We start from the raw sequence: 18,031 nt of genomic DNA, 5'->3' as shown, positions 1-18,031 counted from the left end.
AACCGATAAGAAGGGAAGTTTTAGGAGGGAAACATAGTTAACCTTTTTGTTTCAGCAAGTTCACAATGAAACATGAAACATAAAACAAGATTTTTTTCTCATCATTTTCAAAGATTTTAATTTCTATTGGGAAAATTGAATGAAAATTGTATGAAAAATCATTTTGAAGATTTTGAAGGAGCTTTCATGTTTTTCCTGTTGATAAAACTGCAGTGAAGAATAAAAAAAAAAGAAAAAAATGTTTCATGTAATTTTGTATGAAACACGGAATGGGAAAAAAATTATCCCTTTCAAGTCCTCATGAAACATTCAACTTTTTCCCCTCAATATTTATTTTGTGAATGCTCCAGATGACATTTCAGTGGCAAAATGTCTTCTTTGGTTTAATTTTTGTCCATTAAACGTTGAAAAACAATTAAATTCATTAAAATTCTAGAAATAGAAAAAAAATGTTTCACATTTTGATTGACCCAATGAACGCGAAAGGGTTAAAATTCTTATTGAATGTGACGTGTGTGACCTTGACTCAGGTGAGCGGCAAAACGAATCAAAATAAAAGATAATTTTCGCGATTTTCTCATGAAAATTCTCATTAACACGTGAAAATGTTTTGCAAAATAGGTTAATTAGAAGCAAAAGTTACTCTTTCAATTCATTTTGCATTGATAAATAAAATATTTATGAAGAAAAAAAGTGTTTGATGATCATTGTTTACAAATTTCTAATCAGAGTAAGGAAGGAAAATGTTTTTACGCGTCGTGTAAAAAAATCTACGTAAAATATCGATCTAGAACGTTTTATAAGATCTCTTCTACGGATTTTATCAATTTTACTTAATTCTTAAAAACTCCCTAATAAATCATGAAAATGTTCCGGAAATGTTCAATTTCCACTCAAAGAGATTATTTTTATGCAAAAATGCAACGATTTAATATGCCTAATTAACTAATTTTCTTTTCCTTGCAAAAAAACATCAATTTAATTGCCGGCTAAATAAAGTCATAATAATAAATATTATTTTGAATTATTCCCCCTCGAGGGAGATAAGACGCGCGAAAGAGAGAAAGAAAATCAGTGAGTGAGAAGGAGGTTGAAAATAAAAATCTTGCGAGGGAGCAAAGAGAGGAGAAGATCAGTCGCGCGTTGTTACGGAATCAACAACCGGGTGCGCCGTCTCGCCAAGCTTCAGTCGCCGTGCGCATGGTCAGCCCACACTGACTTTGCATCCCCGAAGCGTCTGTGTGAAGTGCATCGTCGTAGTGACCCTTCCTCCGTGAGGCTGTGAGTGTGGCCTGTCCGACAGATCAGCAGCAGCAGCAGCATCAGTTCAAATGGATCCCATGAAGGTGGAAGTGCCGGAGATTGACAAATTGTTTGCCATCGATGGTTACCTCAGGCCACAAGAGAGGGAATTGCGAAGAAGGTGAGCGTAACCGGAAGTCTGTTCTGTTTTCCCCCAAAAAAGGATGAAGAATCTCCACTGATTCCACATTCTGTGAGAGATGCTTCAATTTTTTGCCGTTGCGGGCATTTCCCAATGTCACGGCAAGGTCAATTTTTGGCTGCTATCGCAAAATGATTTTATATCAATTAAATGAATAAATAGAAAATTTATGTTTTTTTTCTCTTATTGCCAGGCATGGCGTGATCAAGGATTGGCTAAAGAAGATAGATGGGAATGAGGATGGGGGTGTGGATGGATTTTCACAGGCCTACAAATATTATGGGATTCACATTCAGCCCGATAATGCGGTGATTGCCCGCGAATGGGCCCCTGGGGCGCAACAACTCTACCTCACCGGTGATTTCAGTGAGTTTCTTCGACATAATTTAAACCCTTTAAGGCCATTTCAGTCGCCCTTAGGTGAATTTTGGTATTTAAAGAGTTGACACTGCTTTATTTTGCAACATTTTTCATTAGAATTTGTGTAAGAAAACGGTTAGACATAAATCCAATAAGACTAAAAATAGGGGAGAATGGCCTAAATTCGACAATGAGATTCCTTTTTAAATTAATAATTTGTATAATGTAAAAGAAACTTCACAAAAAGTTGTGAATAGTGGAGCAACTTGAAGTTTGTACATTTTTTGAATAAACTTTTCTCCCCGGAATTGTTGGATGTGCTTCCCGGAAAGTGCCTCAAGTTATTGGAAGTTGTGCAGTCATCCTTCCCATTGCTTCAGGCAGTTTCTAATGTATCTTAGGAACTTCCTTGCCCATCTTCTCCTTCATTTCCTCCACTTCCCGCTGCAGCTTGAAATTCTCTCGCTGGATGAGGAGATAATCCCCCTGAAGACGTGCGATGGTCTCCAGCGCCTTAGCGTAGTTTTTCTTCAGCAAATTGTTCTGAAATTGAGACAAACAGACAAGGAATGAAAAAAAGATTTAGAAAAAAAATTAATTAAAAAATTGATACCTCATCTAGCAGAGCTTTGCTGATCGCCATCGCCTTCTTCACGGTTTGGTCGAAGTTCTTGCTCACCTCTTTTGAATCCATCTCTAAATTTTCTTCCTTCTCCTTCCTTTTTTTTCAGTGAAATAATTGCTTTATTTTTTCATAAAATCAACAGTTACTTAGATTTTCATTTGAAGATTAAAAAAAAAACGAAAATATTTGTAAATGCTTTTCCAAATGCAAAAAAAAAATTTAAAAATCTCCTAAAATTCATATTCTGAGACTTTATTAACCCTTCGTTTACTATGAGGGGTAAGTGACCGACCCCAGAGTTAATATTTCGATTAACCGTTCGTATACTGTGACCAAAACACTTACGCGCATTACTATGGGGTAGGTGAGCGACCCCATAGAATTAAAAAGAATCAAAGCAAATTCTTTCGTTCCTAAGAAGTCTTTTGTCAATTTTAAAACACAAAAATAAATTTTTCAGTGGATTTTTTGATGATTTTTGCAATGATTTTTTTAAGTTAGAATCTTCAAGAAAAAGACAAAGTGACAAAGCGAAGAGAAAATGGAATAAATTTGGCCGTTAAACCAATTTTTGAATTCTCTCTTCTTACAATTTTCTTAATAACTTTTTTCTGGATTGACCTAAAATTTTTACACAATCTTCTCAGTTAACCAAGGAACTTATTTCCAGAAGCTTAGTTCTATATCTATAAGAACTAAGCCGCAATTATTCAAAATATAGCTCTGGGGTCGATCACCTATACCCCTCATAGTAAACGAAGGGTTAAATATTAAAATTTCACCTTCAGATGATTACAACTTCATCATGCTTAATTTTAAGATCTTGAAAATTTTGCTTTTATCTTTATTCTTGAAGATTTTTTTTTAATCATATCCACCACAGTAATAGTCTTCGGATTGTAATTTGCCATTAAAAATATTATTCATCATCTTTTTCATGTTATTCACCATACTTTAATTATATTTACCACTTTGACATTTTGATTGTTTTTTCATCATTTTTCAGTTCCTAGTCGGCTTATTTGTTCTAATTCACCACTTTTTGATGTTACATACCACACTTTTATTTTTATTATTTTTCCACCACTTCGTTCCTAGACGGCTTATATAAGTATTATTCACCACTTTTTGATGTTATTCACCCCACTTCAATTATATTCACCACTTTGACGTTTTACTGCGTTTTAATTATTTTTCATCATTTTTCTTTCCTAGTCGGCTTATATTGATCTTATTCACCACTTTTTATTTCTACTCACCACATTTCCATTCAATTAATCTCAAGCGAAAAATAATAAAATGATGCAATTAGCCTAATTTAAGGGGGGATAAAAATTGTTCAAAATGATTTAAATAATGTAAAAATTTCATCTTTAGATGATTGGCAGTGGGAAGCCACACCGTACACAAAGCTTGAATTTGGGAAGTGGGAATTGAAGATCCCACCACGAGAGGATGGTTCGTGCGCCATTCGGCACCTTTCGGAGATTAAAGTGATCGTTCGCACGCAAGAGGGCACCCTCGTTGATCGCCTGAGTCCTTGGGCAAAGTACGTCCTCCAACCACCGAAGGAGGCCAATCAGGGTACGAACTTCAAGCAATACCTTTGGCATCCGCCGCCACATGAGAAGTACATGTTCCGCTATGGACGCCCCCAGAAGCCCCAATCGCTGCGCATCTACGAATGTCACGTTGGCATTGCCACGGAGGAGCTTGGTGTGGGGAAGTATCGGGATTTTGGGGATAAAATCATTCCGCGAATTGTCAAGAGGGCTACAATGCCATTCAGGTGATGGCAATTATGGAGCATGCGTACTACGCTAGCTTTGGGTACCAAGTGACGAGCTTCTATGCTGCTTCCAGTCGCTACGGGACACCTGATGAGCTGAAATACATGATTGATATGGCCCACAAGGCTGGTCTCTACGTCCTCCTTGACGTTGTGCATTCCCACGCGAGTAAGAATGTTGCCGATGGGCTCAATCGCTTTGACGGCACCAATACGGGCTTCTTCCATGATGGCGCTCGCGGGGAGCACCCTCTGTGGGACAGTAGACTCTTCAACTACACCGAATACGAAGTTTTGCGTTTCTTGGTGTCCGATCTCCGGTGGTGGCATGATGAGTACAACTTCGATGGGTACAGATTTGACGGCGTTACGTCAATGCTGTACCATTCACGTGGTGTGGGGGAGGGTTTCAGTGGGGACTACAATGAGTACTTTGGCCTGAATGTGGATACAGATGCTCTCGTTTATTTGGCCATTGCCAATGAGATTCTCCACAAACTTGACAAGGATATCATTACAATTGCTGAGGTGAGTTTGAGAATCTCATTTGCAGCCCTTCGTTGACTCTCCTTTGTTCCTCAGGATGTATCTGGGATGCCAACAATGTGTCGTCCTGTCTCCGAAGGTGGCATTGGGTTTGACTATCGCCTGGGTATGGCCATTCCTGACAAGTGGATTGAGTATCTGAAGGAGAAACGTGATGACGACTGGAATATGGGTAAGTTCCGCAACCTAAACGATTTTTGATTTTATTCGTTAATTTTTAAAAATTCTTCAACGGGGTTTGATCTTTTTCACCACTTCTTGACCTTATTTACCACTATTCGGTCTTATTTACCACGTTTTGATCATATATTCACTACAAATCAATTTATTGCCAATATTCTTGTCTTGATTTTATTCACAGGCTGTGCGTTAATTATTCAATATTATTCACCATGTTTTAATCCTAATTCACCACTATTTGACTTTATTCAACACATTTTGATTTATTTACTCCTTTTTTTTTAAATTTTTTTACTCTTGGATATTCTTTTCTTGACCACTGTTCGATTCTAGGATTAAAACTAGTCAGTCTTAAATATATTGTTTTCTTAAATTTTTCTGAACATGTCTTAAGTTTTTTTTAAAGAAAAACTAAGAGACCTTAAGATGAAATCTTTTTTAACTTTTAAGAGAACTTATCACTCAAGAAAACTTAAGAACTTAATTTTCTTAAGCGAAAGTTAAGAGTTCATAAGACTTGTAAGATTTTTTTAATTGTCTCAAATCATCTTAATTTGTTTTAAGCGAAAATTTAAGGGTTCTTAAGATGTTTTTTAAAAATTCCTAAAGATATTTTATAATTTTCACAAAATTTCTTAATTTTTTTTTTTAGCGAAAGTTACGAATTTTAAGGTTTTCCGAGATTTTTAAAGTTTTTTTTTTAAATTCTATCATAATTTCTTAAATTTTTTTAAGCGAAAATTAACAGTTCTTAAGATTTTAAATGTTTCTGAAGAACTCAAAAAAGTCTTAAGAAAACTTAAGAAATCTTTCTGAAGTTTTAGGAGAACTATAGGAAAACTTAAGAACTTCAGTTTTTTTTATAGAAAAACTCAATTTTTTTTTATTTTCTTAAGCGAAAGTTAAGAGTTTTTCAGATTTTTTTATTCTCTCAAAATTTCTTAAGTTTGTTTAAGAGGAAGTTTAGAGTTCTTAAATTGTTTTTAGTTCCTCCAAATTTCTAAGGTTCTTTTAAGAGAAAAATAAGTTTTTTAAAGATTTTTTTTCTCAAAAAGTTCTTAAGTTCTTTTAAGAGAAAATTAAGAGTTCTTAAGGTTTTTTATTCTCTCCAAATTTCTTAAGTTTTTTTTTGAAATGAAAATTAAGATTTCTAAAGATTTTTGTTTAATTTTCATAAAAATTCTTAAGTTTTTTAATCAAAAGTTAAGAGTTCTTAAGATTTCTTAAATCATCTTAAATTTTTAAAGTTTTCTTTAGAAAAACTCAATGTTTTTTGAGCACTATCAAGGGAAAGTAAAGATTTATTTAGTTATGTTGAATCCGAAGAATTTTACGATTTTCAATGCCCGAGGACGACCAGGAAAAATCTTCGAAAAATATGAATTTAACCCGATTCAGTCTGACCAAAGAAATCTTAAAGTTTATGAAAAGTTAAGAGATGTATGTATAAGAAAATTTTTTTTTAAAAAATCTTAAGGAAGTTAAAGAAATCTTAAGACTGATTGACTAGCGAATTTGCCTCTAATCAGTTTTCTTTGATCTTTATCTGTTTTTTTCTTCTAGGTAACATCGTTCATACCCTAACTAATCGACGATGGATGGAGAAAACTGTTGCTTATGCTGAATCTCACGATCAGGCACTCGTTGGGGATAAAACTTTGGCTTTCTGGCTGATGGATAAGGAGATGTATACGCACATGTCGACCCTTTCGGAGCCTTCGTTGATCATTGATCGTGGCATTGCTCTGCACAAAATGATCCGTTTGATCACGCACTCCCTCGGCGGGGAGGCGTATTTGAATTTTATGGGAAATGAATTTGGTCATCCGGAATGGTTGGACTTCCCGCGTGTTGGCAACAATGATTCCTACCACTATGCACGACGTCAGTGGCATCTGGTTGATGATGAAATACTCAAGTACAAGTATCTCAATGAATTCGATCGTGCCATGAATGGGTTGGAGATGAAGTACGGCTGGTTGGCGTGTGATCCGGCCTACGTGAGTTGCAAGCATGAGGATGACAAGGTGATTGTCTTCGAGAGAGCTGGTCTTCTGTTTGCCTTCAATTTCCATCCATCGAAGAGTTTTACGGACTACAGGTTGGGCGTTGAAGTTGGTGGCTTGTACAGGATTGTCCTGAGTACGGATGATCCCCTCTTTGGTGGTATGAATCGTGTTGATGTGAAATGTGATCATCTCTCAACGCCCGAAGGTTATGCTGGAAGACGAAATTTCATTCAAGCCTACCTTCCAGCACGAACTGCCTTCGTATTCGCCAAGTTTGATTAGAAGAGATCTTTACTTTGCTGCTGGCTTTCCAGGGCAGAACCACTGAAAAAAGCATCACGCCCTGCCATAATATGCTTCCATACGGGAATAAATCTCGTTAATTTTTGAAAAAAAAAACATGGCGTTTAATTTCCATCGGCTTGGACCTTGAGGTTAAGTCTTGTTGTTTTCGGGGTCTATTTTGAAGACCTTAAAGGTTTTCTTCTGTTATTTATCACTGAATCTGAAGATTTTTCAGCTTATATGGTTGTTTCATCCTTAATTTGTCTTAAAAAACGTTTTTTATATTGAGTTTTGAGACCTTTTTGTTAGTTAACTTTCATATCTTGCGACGCCATTTTGTGTGCCCTTCCCCGCTAAAGTTTATCAAAGACGTTAAAAGAGCTAAATGGCAATAAAATATGCTAGATAAGAGTTCCTTAGGAATTTATTAACTAATTTTTGAAAGATTTTCTCAATTTTCTCTACATTTTCTGGATAAAAAATGAATATAAAATTATAAAATATTTGAATTAACGAACAGACTGTTGCAAAGTGTTTTCAACTGTCACCACAATATGAAAAATGACGGCGCCACTTGTCACAAAGGAGGTATTTTGGACAGAACAGCTGTTCAAAAGGAAAAAGAAAACAAAAACAAATCGCGCTAATTTCCCCTTTTTGGGATTAATTCTTGTTCCTGGACATCCTGACGGAATGGAAGCACTCTGCCGATTGTGTTTGTCAAGGGATTGCCACATAAAATCAATATCTGACTATGAATTCCAGAAGAATCGTCCTGGTGAGTTGCAACAGCTCATTGAAGAGGCAACTGGGATTCAGGTGAGATTTTTCTTCCTCCTGGATTTTCTCATTTTGCTGGAATTTTCTCATTTTCTTTCGCATTTTCCTTCCACGTAGATTGAACAGGATGACTTGGCAAAGGGTCTGTGCACTTGCTGTGCCGGGATGGTGGTTTCTGTTGTGAAATTCCGGAGGAAATGTCAAAAAATCAACATGAAAATGCAATGTATGAGACAGGAGTCCCTAAAGGAGGAATACCCAGCGTATGATGAGGAGTTCCTTTGGAATTACCCGGAAAATACGAAGGAAGAGATTGAATATTTGGAGTACAGTGTCACAGAGGTAGCCGAAGTGAAGGATATTGAGATTCCTCCTCCTGAATCCCCGGATTCCCTCTTGGGGGATCACGAATTAAACGAGGAGGACTATGTGAATAAATGGCGGAAGAAGAAGAAGCCCCCGGGGAAGGTAATCTTCCCCAAAGACCCAGGATTGTGTGATATATGTGGGAAACATTTCAGCTACATCCGCTCGCACAAATTGGCACACATGACCTACATGAAGCACGAATGTGGGGTGTGTGGGAAGCGCTTCCGGACAAGTAGTAATCTCCGGAAGCACGAAAAGTACCACGAAGAGCCCCAATTCTCGTGCGAAATCTGCGGGAAGCGAATGTACAGCAAAGTAAAGCTGAAATATCACATTATGACGCATACAGATGAGCGCCCCTTTGCCTGCCAAGTCTGCCAGAAGGGCTTCCGCGATAAGAAGCACCTCGTTGTGCATTTTCGCATTCATACTGGTGAGAAGCCCTACGTGTGCCCCATTTGTGATGCACGCTACACAACTCTCGCAGGACTATCGCAGCACCGGAAGCACAATCATCGACCAATTGCCTAAAAGGACCTCCCCCCAAATAAAACTTTCCGTGATTTCTTAAATCAATCTCTTTGTATTTCTCTTTTAAATTAATTATTAAATTTCAATTCAGTACACTCCACACATAAACTAAAAAATATAATAAATGTGCTTCCTAAGAGATCCTTAAAATGCTAAATTTCTTCCTTTTGAGCAGCTTGAAGTTTGAACTTTTCCCGGATGTGTTGGATGTGCTTCCCGGAAAGTGCTAAAAGTGGCTGGAAGTTGTGCTGTTATCCTTCTCATTGCATCAGGAAGTTTCTAATGGATCTTATGAACGTTATTTTCAACACCCGGTTGATTCTTGACTCTACTTAGGGGTCAAAATCTTTCCTTGTAAGGAGACTCCCTTGTATTGGTTTGTCCAATATTTACACGGATTTCTAACCTAAGATATTGTTACGACGATGCCGAAAACGCTCTCGAAAAACCTCAAAAATGCTTCATTTTTAATCCCCGCATTTTTCTGTGCATCACTTAAAATTGCTCTGAAGCAATCTCACCCCCCTTCTTCTCTATATTCCCTTTGCCATTGAAATTTCCTCTTTTGGATCAATCCTCCTTAGCAATTTCTAACTGCCGCTATTTGCAGGGATTGTTGTCTTCCGCATAAACTAGGACGATTAATTTTTCTTCAATTTTCCAATTTACTTCGCCTCAAAGCTTTCAGTTCTTTTTCTCGCAAAATGTCTTCCTTTTTCATAAACTTTAAATTTTTGCGCTAGGATCGATCAGGTCACTTTTTTTTTGTTATTTCAAATTCATATGACGCATCCGGAGATTGGGAAGCAATTCCCCAGAATTGATCACTGAAGAAGGCTCCGAGTGGGGCCGAAAGCTCTGGAAATACGATGAGTTTCTTTGGGTAAGGAGTTTCCACTATCGGCGAAAAACTCAGATAAAAAAATCTTGATGCAAACGTCGGGAAAAACAATTGGGTCATCTTTTTACACAGAATTGTAACCTCAAAAAACCATATGAAAAAAACTGAAATGTATGAAAAAGCAGTTTGCGTAAATATTAAGATCACCAATACATAGAGTTCCCAAGATCCTTTAGAAACTTCATGATGCAATGGGAATGATGACTGCACAACTTCCCGCCACTTATGGCACTTTCCGGGAAGCACCTCCAATTGTTCCGGGAGAAAAAAATGTTCAAAAAAATGTACAAACTTCAATCTGCTTTTTATTTGTGATATTAAATGCATTGTTGATGAAAGAAAATTGCCAGGAGCCGCCGACCTGCGAAGAAGGGGCTCAAAATCCTTTTTATGGCAAAAGTGAGGTTAGGTTTTTCGAGCCCTTTTACGGGAATTCCGTCAAATTCATTCAATTGGCAGCTGCTGGCTCCTGCTTTGGTTCCTCCGGGTAGGTATTTGGGAAACCAAGGAGGTAATCTGCAATGCGTCCTGCCTCCCGGAGTCCACTGAGGAAGGCCCCATGCACTGTGGCTGGATAATTCCGGATGGTGTGTTCCCCCGCAAAGAAGAGTCGTGGCATCTCTTTTGAATCCTCCGCCGTGGGTGGCGTAACGGGTGCCGCAAGGAGATCATAATCACTTCCGGATGAGCCAACGGAGACAAAACTATAGGAGCCCCGTGCCCATGGGTCGGCACGCCAACGTGTGACAACTGTCTCCCGTGGCTGGGGCACTGCGGCATTCCCAAAGATCCCCTTGAGCACCGCAATGCACCGTCCCACGATAACATCGTCCGACACATTCTCCATGATGGCAGCACTCTGCCCTGCAACAAGTGCCAGCAACACCGGTGACTGTGAGATACTCCAGAAGAGGAAGAGTTCCCCACGGCTAGCGGTGGTGCTACCAACGTGCCCAAAGAGATTTGTATTTGTATCCCAGAAGATACGATCGAAGCACAAAACAACCTTATTGAGATTCCCAAAGCCCAATCTCTGTATGGCTGCTTGCTTCCAATCCGGCAGCGGTGGCTCAAAACGCACCGCATTCACCTGATTCGCCGACAGCGGGGAGATGGCAACTTTCAGGACGCCCAGCGTAAGCGTACACAACACAAGATCCGCATTGTACGTAACACTGGAATTGTTTGTCTTGAGATTCTCAGCTGTCACCTCAACACCTCCCGGAAAGTACTTAATCGTCTTCACGGCTGTATTCACGCGAATATCCAGCGCCTCCGTGAGGGCAATTGGGGCACAACTGTAGCCATTCTTGACCGTTGTGTGATTCCCAATGAACTCAAAATCATCATCCTGATCCCAATGCTTCAGCGACAAATTATTCAGGGGCGTCGCATTGGCAAATTCGAGATTTGCAAAATGCCAATCGAGTATCTGCCGGTCCTTGGACGACAAGTAAACATCACTCGGTGGATTCATCTCCAATTCCCGCAGCTTCGCCTCCATCTCCTCCTGCACAGCATTGAGGCGCTCAACATCCTTCCACACGACATTCCACTCCCGCACAGCCTGGCGAGCACTGAACTCATGCTCAATGTACTTCGTCTCATTGTCAGCCGTTCTCTGCGGACGTGTCTCGTGCAGGAAGTTTGCCTTCGCCTTAAGCATGCGAATCTCATCCATTAGATCAGCAATCTTATTCTGATTATCAATTAATTTCTGTTGTTGCGCTATGACCGAGTTTAAATGCTGCACTTGCTTCTCCTTTACATGCTTCTCCTGATTTTTTTTTTCAATTGGTGAAAAAATGAGAAAATTACATTTTTTTTTTACTTTGAAAGGAGATTCAACACGTTAAGAACCAATAAAACACTCTGAAATATTTTTTACGCCAAGTGTAATAAATGTAAAAAAAGATTACCCAGCTGACCTTTATTTTACCCATCATTTCTACAAATATTTTTCATTTTTATTGTACAGAAATTAGAGGAAATGATTTTCAATTTCTTAGCTTCAAAAGAAGTTTTTTTGTCTGTCTGAAATATTTTGGAATAACTTAAGCTTTTTTTACGCGATGTGTAGTAAATAAGGTAATAATAAGTTTAAGTTCTGTAGAAAAAGTTTACCCGTCTGATCAATAAAAATTTATTCATAAAATCTTTAAATATTTCAATAAAAAAAATATTTTTCTATTGTTAAACACATCGAATTCAGATAGGAAAAGAATACCCGGCTGACCTGAATATTACCTAAAATTTCTACAAGTACTCAAATTAAAGAATTAACCAAAATAACTTTCTTTTCATTATTAAAATAGCTTTGAATTCTTTAGATTAAAACAAAAAACTTTAAAGCTTTCTTTGTATTATTTTGTAACATCTTTAGTAGTTTTTTTTTACGCGACGTGCAATAAAAACACTGGATTAGTCAAAATTGATTACCCAGCTGGACATTTCATTTGCCCACATTTTTCAAGTCAAACAAATAACTGAATAAAATAGTTTTATACTAAAATAGTCTTCGAATTTATTAAGTAATTTAATAAAAAAAAACGTAATTTAATAAATAATTATCTTATTTTGTCAATTAAAATCAATTTCTGCTTCTCAGTTTTAGTTTTTTATGGTTGTTAGATTCCTTCCGCATCCATATAGCCAAAATCAATTAAAAATCTTTTTTTTTAATAATAGTGCTTTTTTACAACACAATAAAAAAATTACCCATGTAGAAAATCCTTACCCGACTGACCTCGGCTACATTGTTACATTGTTTCTGAGATTTTATAACATTTTGGCGTGTTTTTTTTTTTACATTTTTCTAATCTCTAAATAATTTTAAAAAAGTTATTTTTTTTTTGTTTATGACAGTAAAAATCTTATTTTACAAGCGTAAAAATTACCCGACTGGTCTTAAAACTAAACACAATATTGTTTGAGAAAATAAAACTGGTAGAAAAATGCAGATTTTTTTTAGTTTTTAGAATGTAAAAAAAGTGATTTCCTTTTTGATTTTTTAGGTAATTTTAATTTTATTTATTTTTAGTTTGAATTTTATATGAAAATAGTTAAAATTTAGAGAAAAAAATGAATATCTTTCCTTTTTTAATCCTCTCAAATTTTTGAAAACTTCAAAAATAAAAATAATGGTCCAGTCGGGTAAATTTTTACTTAACGTTTTTTTTTTCAATAAATTTTTATTTATTTCATTATTAAGCCTAAAATTTAATTTTTGAAGCTAATTTTTTCTTTTTAGACTTTTCTCTCAAATATAAACGTTTTTTATAAAAAAAAATATTTTAAAAAAATGCGAGCAACAGTCCAGCCGGGATAACTTTTTGTACATCACAATCAATTTATTACACGTGGTGTAAAAAAATAATTTTTACGTAAAATCGGTTCTTCACGTGTTAAAGAAATGATTTTTTCAATAAAATGAAAAAATAAAAACGGAAAAAAATGAAGTATAAAAATAATTTGAAAGGTATCTTGTGACTTACCTGAAGCTTAATGATCCACTCAAGTGCCTGCCCCAGGGAGACGGGATTATTGCCAGCGTAGTTAAAGTCCAGCTGATGGGAGAGGTAGCTGGTGGATTCGAGGAGACGATTGAATTCTCTCTCCACCATGTCGTCCTTGTCTTTGGGCACGGGCTTCCCGCCAGCTCCGTAGAGGGGGCACGCCTGCTTAATGGGCACCATCTCCATGCCCGTCTGTCGGCTGAGTATTGTAATGGGATTCCCCCAGATGCCCGTAACGACCATTGCACCCAAATCGGCGTGATAGTTGTTCTTGCGGAACGTCGCAATGCGCCCCCCGACGCGATCTCGTGCCTCCAGGACGATGACATCCATCCCAAATTGCTGCAATTGCTGCGCAGCTGCCAGCCCGGAAATCCCTGCACCGATCACAATGACTTTGGCGAGTTTCTTCGTTGGGATGGGCCGGAGGCGCTTGAAGATGCCGAAATTGATGAACCCGTGCCGTTCCAGAAAGGCGTGGATGTTCTTCAGCAGCCCAGGATCGCTGTTGAAGGGTGGCTCAATGTTCTTGAGGGCATCCTCAAAGGTTAGCTGCACTTTGGGGTTCTCCACCCACATCTGCAGCAGCCGGTTGCGAATGTTCAGGAAAACTCGCTGAGCAATTAGGCCATTCTTCGCGATCACCGGGAAGCACGCTGCTTCGGCGGAAGTCATCTTCTCAAAGGGGAGGCGTGACTGGAAGGCAGCCCCCTCGAGTCCCGTGAGGATATCCTTGAACGAAGGCTCATCATCAATGGCATCTTTGCTGTCTGAATCCTTCGAGGGGCTCACACTGCGCTCCCTCTTCCCGCGCGTTCGCTGCTCTGACTTCCCTTCGGGTCTCTTTGGTGCATCCCCTCCTTTCCCCTCATTGCTCCCCGAAGCACCCTCACCGAAATACTCCACACGTGCCTTCTTCCGGCGGCTCATGCGCCGTCCATCCACCTCTTCGCGCACCTCCTGCACATCACCACCCCCTGTTGTTTCAGCAGGGACAAAGGGACGCGGTTTTGACGGGATTCTCGTGATTGTTATCTCACTCAAAGTCACCTCAACATCTGAATCATCACTAATCACCGTCACGCACTCCATTTCCGCCGGTGCAGACATTCCTCCAACACGCGCCCGCTCGTCACGCACGCACGAAAAATCAATTCAAGTCACAAAACAGCGCAAGCGAGGACAATGAAGGATTTTCCACGGCAAATAAATCAAGTTTTCAATAAATTTTCACATATTTCACATTCATTTTGACTTTCTCGTGCATTTTCTCAGTGAATTTTCATGATTTTTTACACAAAATACAGCAAAAACCGGCTTTGTTTACGTTTTTTTGCCTTTGCAAAATCCGGGTGTTTACTTTTCCAATAGGCAGCTGTCAGAATTAACCTCTTTTGTGACAACTAGCGCCATCATCGATTTGCAACAATTTCATCGATTTCTAACCTCAAATAGTCAAAATAACCGCGCGGGAAAAGTAGCCGGCGAAGAAAGGGAAAATTTTGTCATTTTCTCCGTGAAATTGAAGTGAAAATGCGTTATCAATTAAGGACCTGTCGCTTGATTGACGTCATCAAGGTAAGTGGGAAGCTTTTCCGGGGATTTCCCATTAGAATTGAATGTAAATTAATGCCATTCAGGTGGAGGAAAAGCTCCTGGCTGTTCAATATGAATTCACCCCACGACATGGGGTGCAAAAGTGGGTGATGGATAGAGATTGGAGGGATATTGAGCGTGTCCTGGGGACGTATATTGAGGAGGGGAAGTACAAAACAGTCCAGCATAGCGAGATCCTCCACGTAGAAGGAGATATTCAGCTGAAGGTGCGAACTGTTCAATGTCCGGAATATTTGAGTAGGATTTTTGAAGGGGATGCCGGACCGTCCACCACAGTGGGTTCAACGCGTTGTCAGGGCTCCTACCACAGTACACAGCTTGAGGTGATTGTCAAATTTGGGGCGCTCAAGAAAGCCAGCGAGGAAGCTCAGGGGAAGACGAAGAAAGAGACAGAAGTTCCGGAGAAGAAGACTGATGAGGAGAAAGATGTGAAGACTGACAAGGAGCCCCCGAAGGAGCCGAAGAATGAAGGTGAATCAACAATGGGGGATGGTTGCTTCGTGGTTACTTCATCCCTTTGTACGCCTACAAAGGAAGAAGAAGGAAATCTCGCAGTTTGTAGGACAGGAGTTATGGTGCGTAGGCGTCCTCAGACCCCATGGCCACATGCCACAAGTACACCATTCCCAGCAGATGATCCATACAAATTCGACGAAGAATTGCCCAGTGAAATCATTGAGCCATCATCCGTCACCAAGGCAACAAAGCGGAAGCGCCAGGAACAAGTAACACCAGATCTTGTCCTGGATTCAAGTGATTCCGAAGCTGGGGATCCTCTAGCTGGCACAGAGAAAAAACACACCAATACAGTAATCGACCTCTTGACACAATCAACAACGGGGGATCCCACGGAGGGACCTTCCGGAACTGTTGAGGTGTGCAAGAAGGCAAAATGTGTCGAGGCTGAATCCACGAGCACCGAAGCTCCACTCCCTAATGGACGATCCCTTCGTCCCAGGAGGAACATCAATCTCTTCACTCAATGCTCTCCCGGAGATCCCATGGAGGGACCTTCCGGAGCCGCCACAGCACCCGATACAAAGCCCCCTGTGACAACCCACAATAATTCAGACTCAGATTTGGAGGAAGTTCCTCTGGTGCTGAAGCCAGGTGCTGGAGAACGAAAGCCCAACACAAGCTTGGATAATTGGGTAATCCGTACGGATGAGCAGCGTCGGCAATTGACAAAAGCAGAGAGACTAAAGGAATTGCAGATTATCTCTCCGCCACGATCAACAAAGAAGCCACGGAAGAGGGTGGTGAGGAAGAAGAAAAAAGTGGTGGAGAAGGTGCCAAGGAGGTCAAAGAAATTCCTACTGAATCAATTCAGCTCAGACAGTTCCGATCAGGAAGAACTTCCACCACGAAAGTAAGTAAACTAATCAATATTTTCATGAGTTAGAAAAAAACCTAAATTGACTTAAAAAAAAAACTTTAGGCTGATTTAAAAAGAAATATTTTGACTTAAAAATGGCTTAAAAAAGTTTCACTTAAAAAAAACTTAAATTAACTTGAAAAAACTTTTGCTTTATTTAAAAAACTTATTCTGACTTAAAAAGATTTCACTTAAAAAAAACTAGCCTAACTTTAAAAACTTAAATTGACATAAAAAAAAACTTGATTGATTTAAAAAAAACTCATTCTGACATGAAAAATGACTTAAAAAAGATTTCACTTAAAAAAAACTAGCCTAACTTTAAAAACTTAAATTGACATAAAAAAAAAACTTGATTGATTTAAAAAAAAACTCATTCTGACATGAAAAATGACTTAAAAAAGATTTCACTTAAAAAAAAACTAGCCTAATTTTAAAAACTTAAATTGACTTAAAAAAAACTTGCTTGATTTAAAAAAAAAACTCATTCTGACATGAAAAATGACTTAAAAAGATTTCACTAAAAAAACTTAAATTGACTTTTAAAAAACTTAGCCTTATTTAAAAAACTTATTTTGATTTAAAAAAATAGGTTTCACTTTAAAAAAAATCTAGCCTAACTTGAAAAATTTAAATTGACTTAAAAAAAACTACTCTAATATAAAAAAAATACTTAAATTGACTTAAAAAAGCAATTTGCTTGATTAAAAAAAACTTATTCTGATTTTAAAAATGACTTAAAAAAAGATTCACTTAAAAAAATCTAAATTGACTTAGAAAAAACTTTATCTTGATTTAAGAAACTTATTCTGATTTAAAAAAGTAGGTTTCACTTTAAAAAAATTGAGTTAATTTAAGCTTTTAGTTAATCAGAATTAAAAGCTTCAATGAAAAAAAATAATTGGGTTGACTTAAATAACGTATAGATAAAAAAAAATTCAACGTGATTTAAAAAATCTAATTTTGGTTTAAGAACTTGTAGACTGGTTTAAGAGATTTTAAGCTTGTCTTGAAAAACATAAATTTGATTTAAAAACTCAGCTCGATTTAAAAAAACTTCAGTCTAGCTTTGATTTTCTGACGATTTTTTTCTTTCTTCCTTTCAGGACATGTCATCACTTAAGCTTTGAAGCTCTGGCGGATTCATTCAAACTGGTCGAAGAACCAATGACGAAGGCTGTGGAGATTTTCGAGAAGAATCGTCGAATGCCGGAAATTCCTGACTTCCACTTTGCTCGATACACGGACATCATCAACAGTAAGCAAGTGCAATTCGCTATGAACTTCCTCACAAATAGATATGCTGAGAATCTCGCAAAGGAGACAGTGGACTACGGCAAGCTATCCCAGATGGTGTTGCAGTACGTTCTTGCTGAGTGGATTATGCACGTCTTCATGGCGGAGCACAACATGACACGTGCAGAGGCAATTGCTTATCTCATTGAGCGGGAGAAGAAGGATAAGAATATGAATACAGACTTTTAGAGAAAAATATCTTTCATCTGAAATTAATTCTAAAAAAAAACCCACCTGAAGAGGCTGTTAAGCTAACTGAAATATGTAGCTGAATTTTTAACATGAAATAAGGATTCCTATTCTTTCATTAATATAACTATGAGAATTATAATGTTGAATTCGTTGAAATAAATTCTTAAGAACTTTCTTATTCATATTAAAAATGTTTCTTTTGTTAATACTTTCTTTT

The 18,031-nt window shown here is 38.0% G+C and overlaps 4 protein-coding genes across 4 annotated transcripts; 3 read left to right on the top strand and 1 right to left on the bottom strand.

Moving 5' to 3' along the window:
* The first annotated feature begins 540 nt into the window (after window positions 1–540).
* Window positions 541–7,352, top strand: LOC129794867 (1,4-alpha-glucan-branching enzyme). Its single transcript, XM_055835768.1, is given in 6 exon segments — window positions 541–1,423; window positions 1,638–1,810; window positions 3,807–4,190; window positions 4,193–4,746; window positions 4,801–4,936; window positions 6,508–7,352. Coding segments are annotated over 6 exon segments (2,067 nt in total). The 5' UTR covers window positions 541–1,331; the 3' UTR covers window positions 7,236–7,352.
* A 479-nt stretch (window positions 7,353–7,831) lies between these two features.
* Window positions 7,832–9,068, top strand: LOC129794866 (zinc finger protein 570-like). The gene is made up of 2 exons (XM_055835767.1): window positions 7,832–8,057; window positions 8,136–9,068. Exons 1-2 carry the CDS (start codon window positions 7,932–7,934, stop codon window positions 8,916–8,918), a joined length of 909 nt encoding a protein of 302 aa, XP_055691742.1. The 5' UTR covers window positions 7,832–7,931; the 3' UTR covers window positions 8,919–9,068.
* Window positions 9,069–10,106: 1,038 nt separating this feature from the next.
* On the bottom strand, window positions 10,107–14,556 carry LOC129794864 (possible lysine-specific histone demethylase 1). The gene is made up of 2 exons (XM_055835765.1): window positions 13,314–14,556; window positions 10,107–11,596 (listed from the first exon to the last, which is right to left on the bottom strand). Exons 1-2 carry the CDS (start codon window positions 14,442–14,444, stop codon window positions 10,268–10,270), a joined length of 2,460 nt encoding a protein of 819 aa, XP_055691740.1. The 5' UTR covers window positions 14,445–14,556; the 3' UTR covers window positions 10,107–10,267.
* A 139-nt stretch (window positions 14,557–14,695) lies between these two features.
* Window positions 14,696–18,005, top strand: LOC129794865 (uncharacterized). The gene is made up of 3 exons (XM_055835766.1): window positions 14,696–14,912; window positions 14,975–16,320; window positions 17,433–18,005. Exons 1-3 carry the CDS (start codon window positions 14,868–14,870, stop codon window positions 17,809–17,811), a joined length of 1,770 nt encoding a protein of 589 aa, XP_055691741.1. The 5' UTR covers window positions 14,696–14,867; the 3' UTR covers window positions 17,812–18,005.
* Window positions 18,006–18,031: the final 26 nt, after the last annotated feature.

The sequence above is a fragment of the Lutzomyia longipalpis genome, chromosome 4 (assembly GCF_024334085.1).
Source record: "Lutzomyia longipalpis isolate SR_M1_2022 chromosome 4, ASM2433408v1".
NCBI classification, from domain to species: Eukaryota; Metazoa; Arthropoda; class Insecta; order Diptera; family Psychodidae; genus Lutzomyia; species Lutzomyia longipalpis.
The sequence above is the reverse complement of the archived record's forward strand: the minus strand, read 5'-3'. Positions and strand labels throughout refer to the sequence as shown.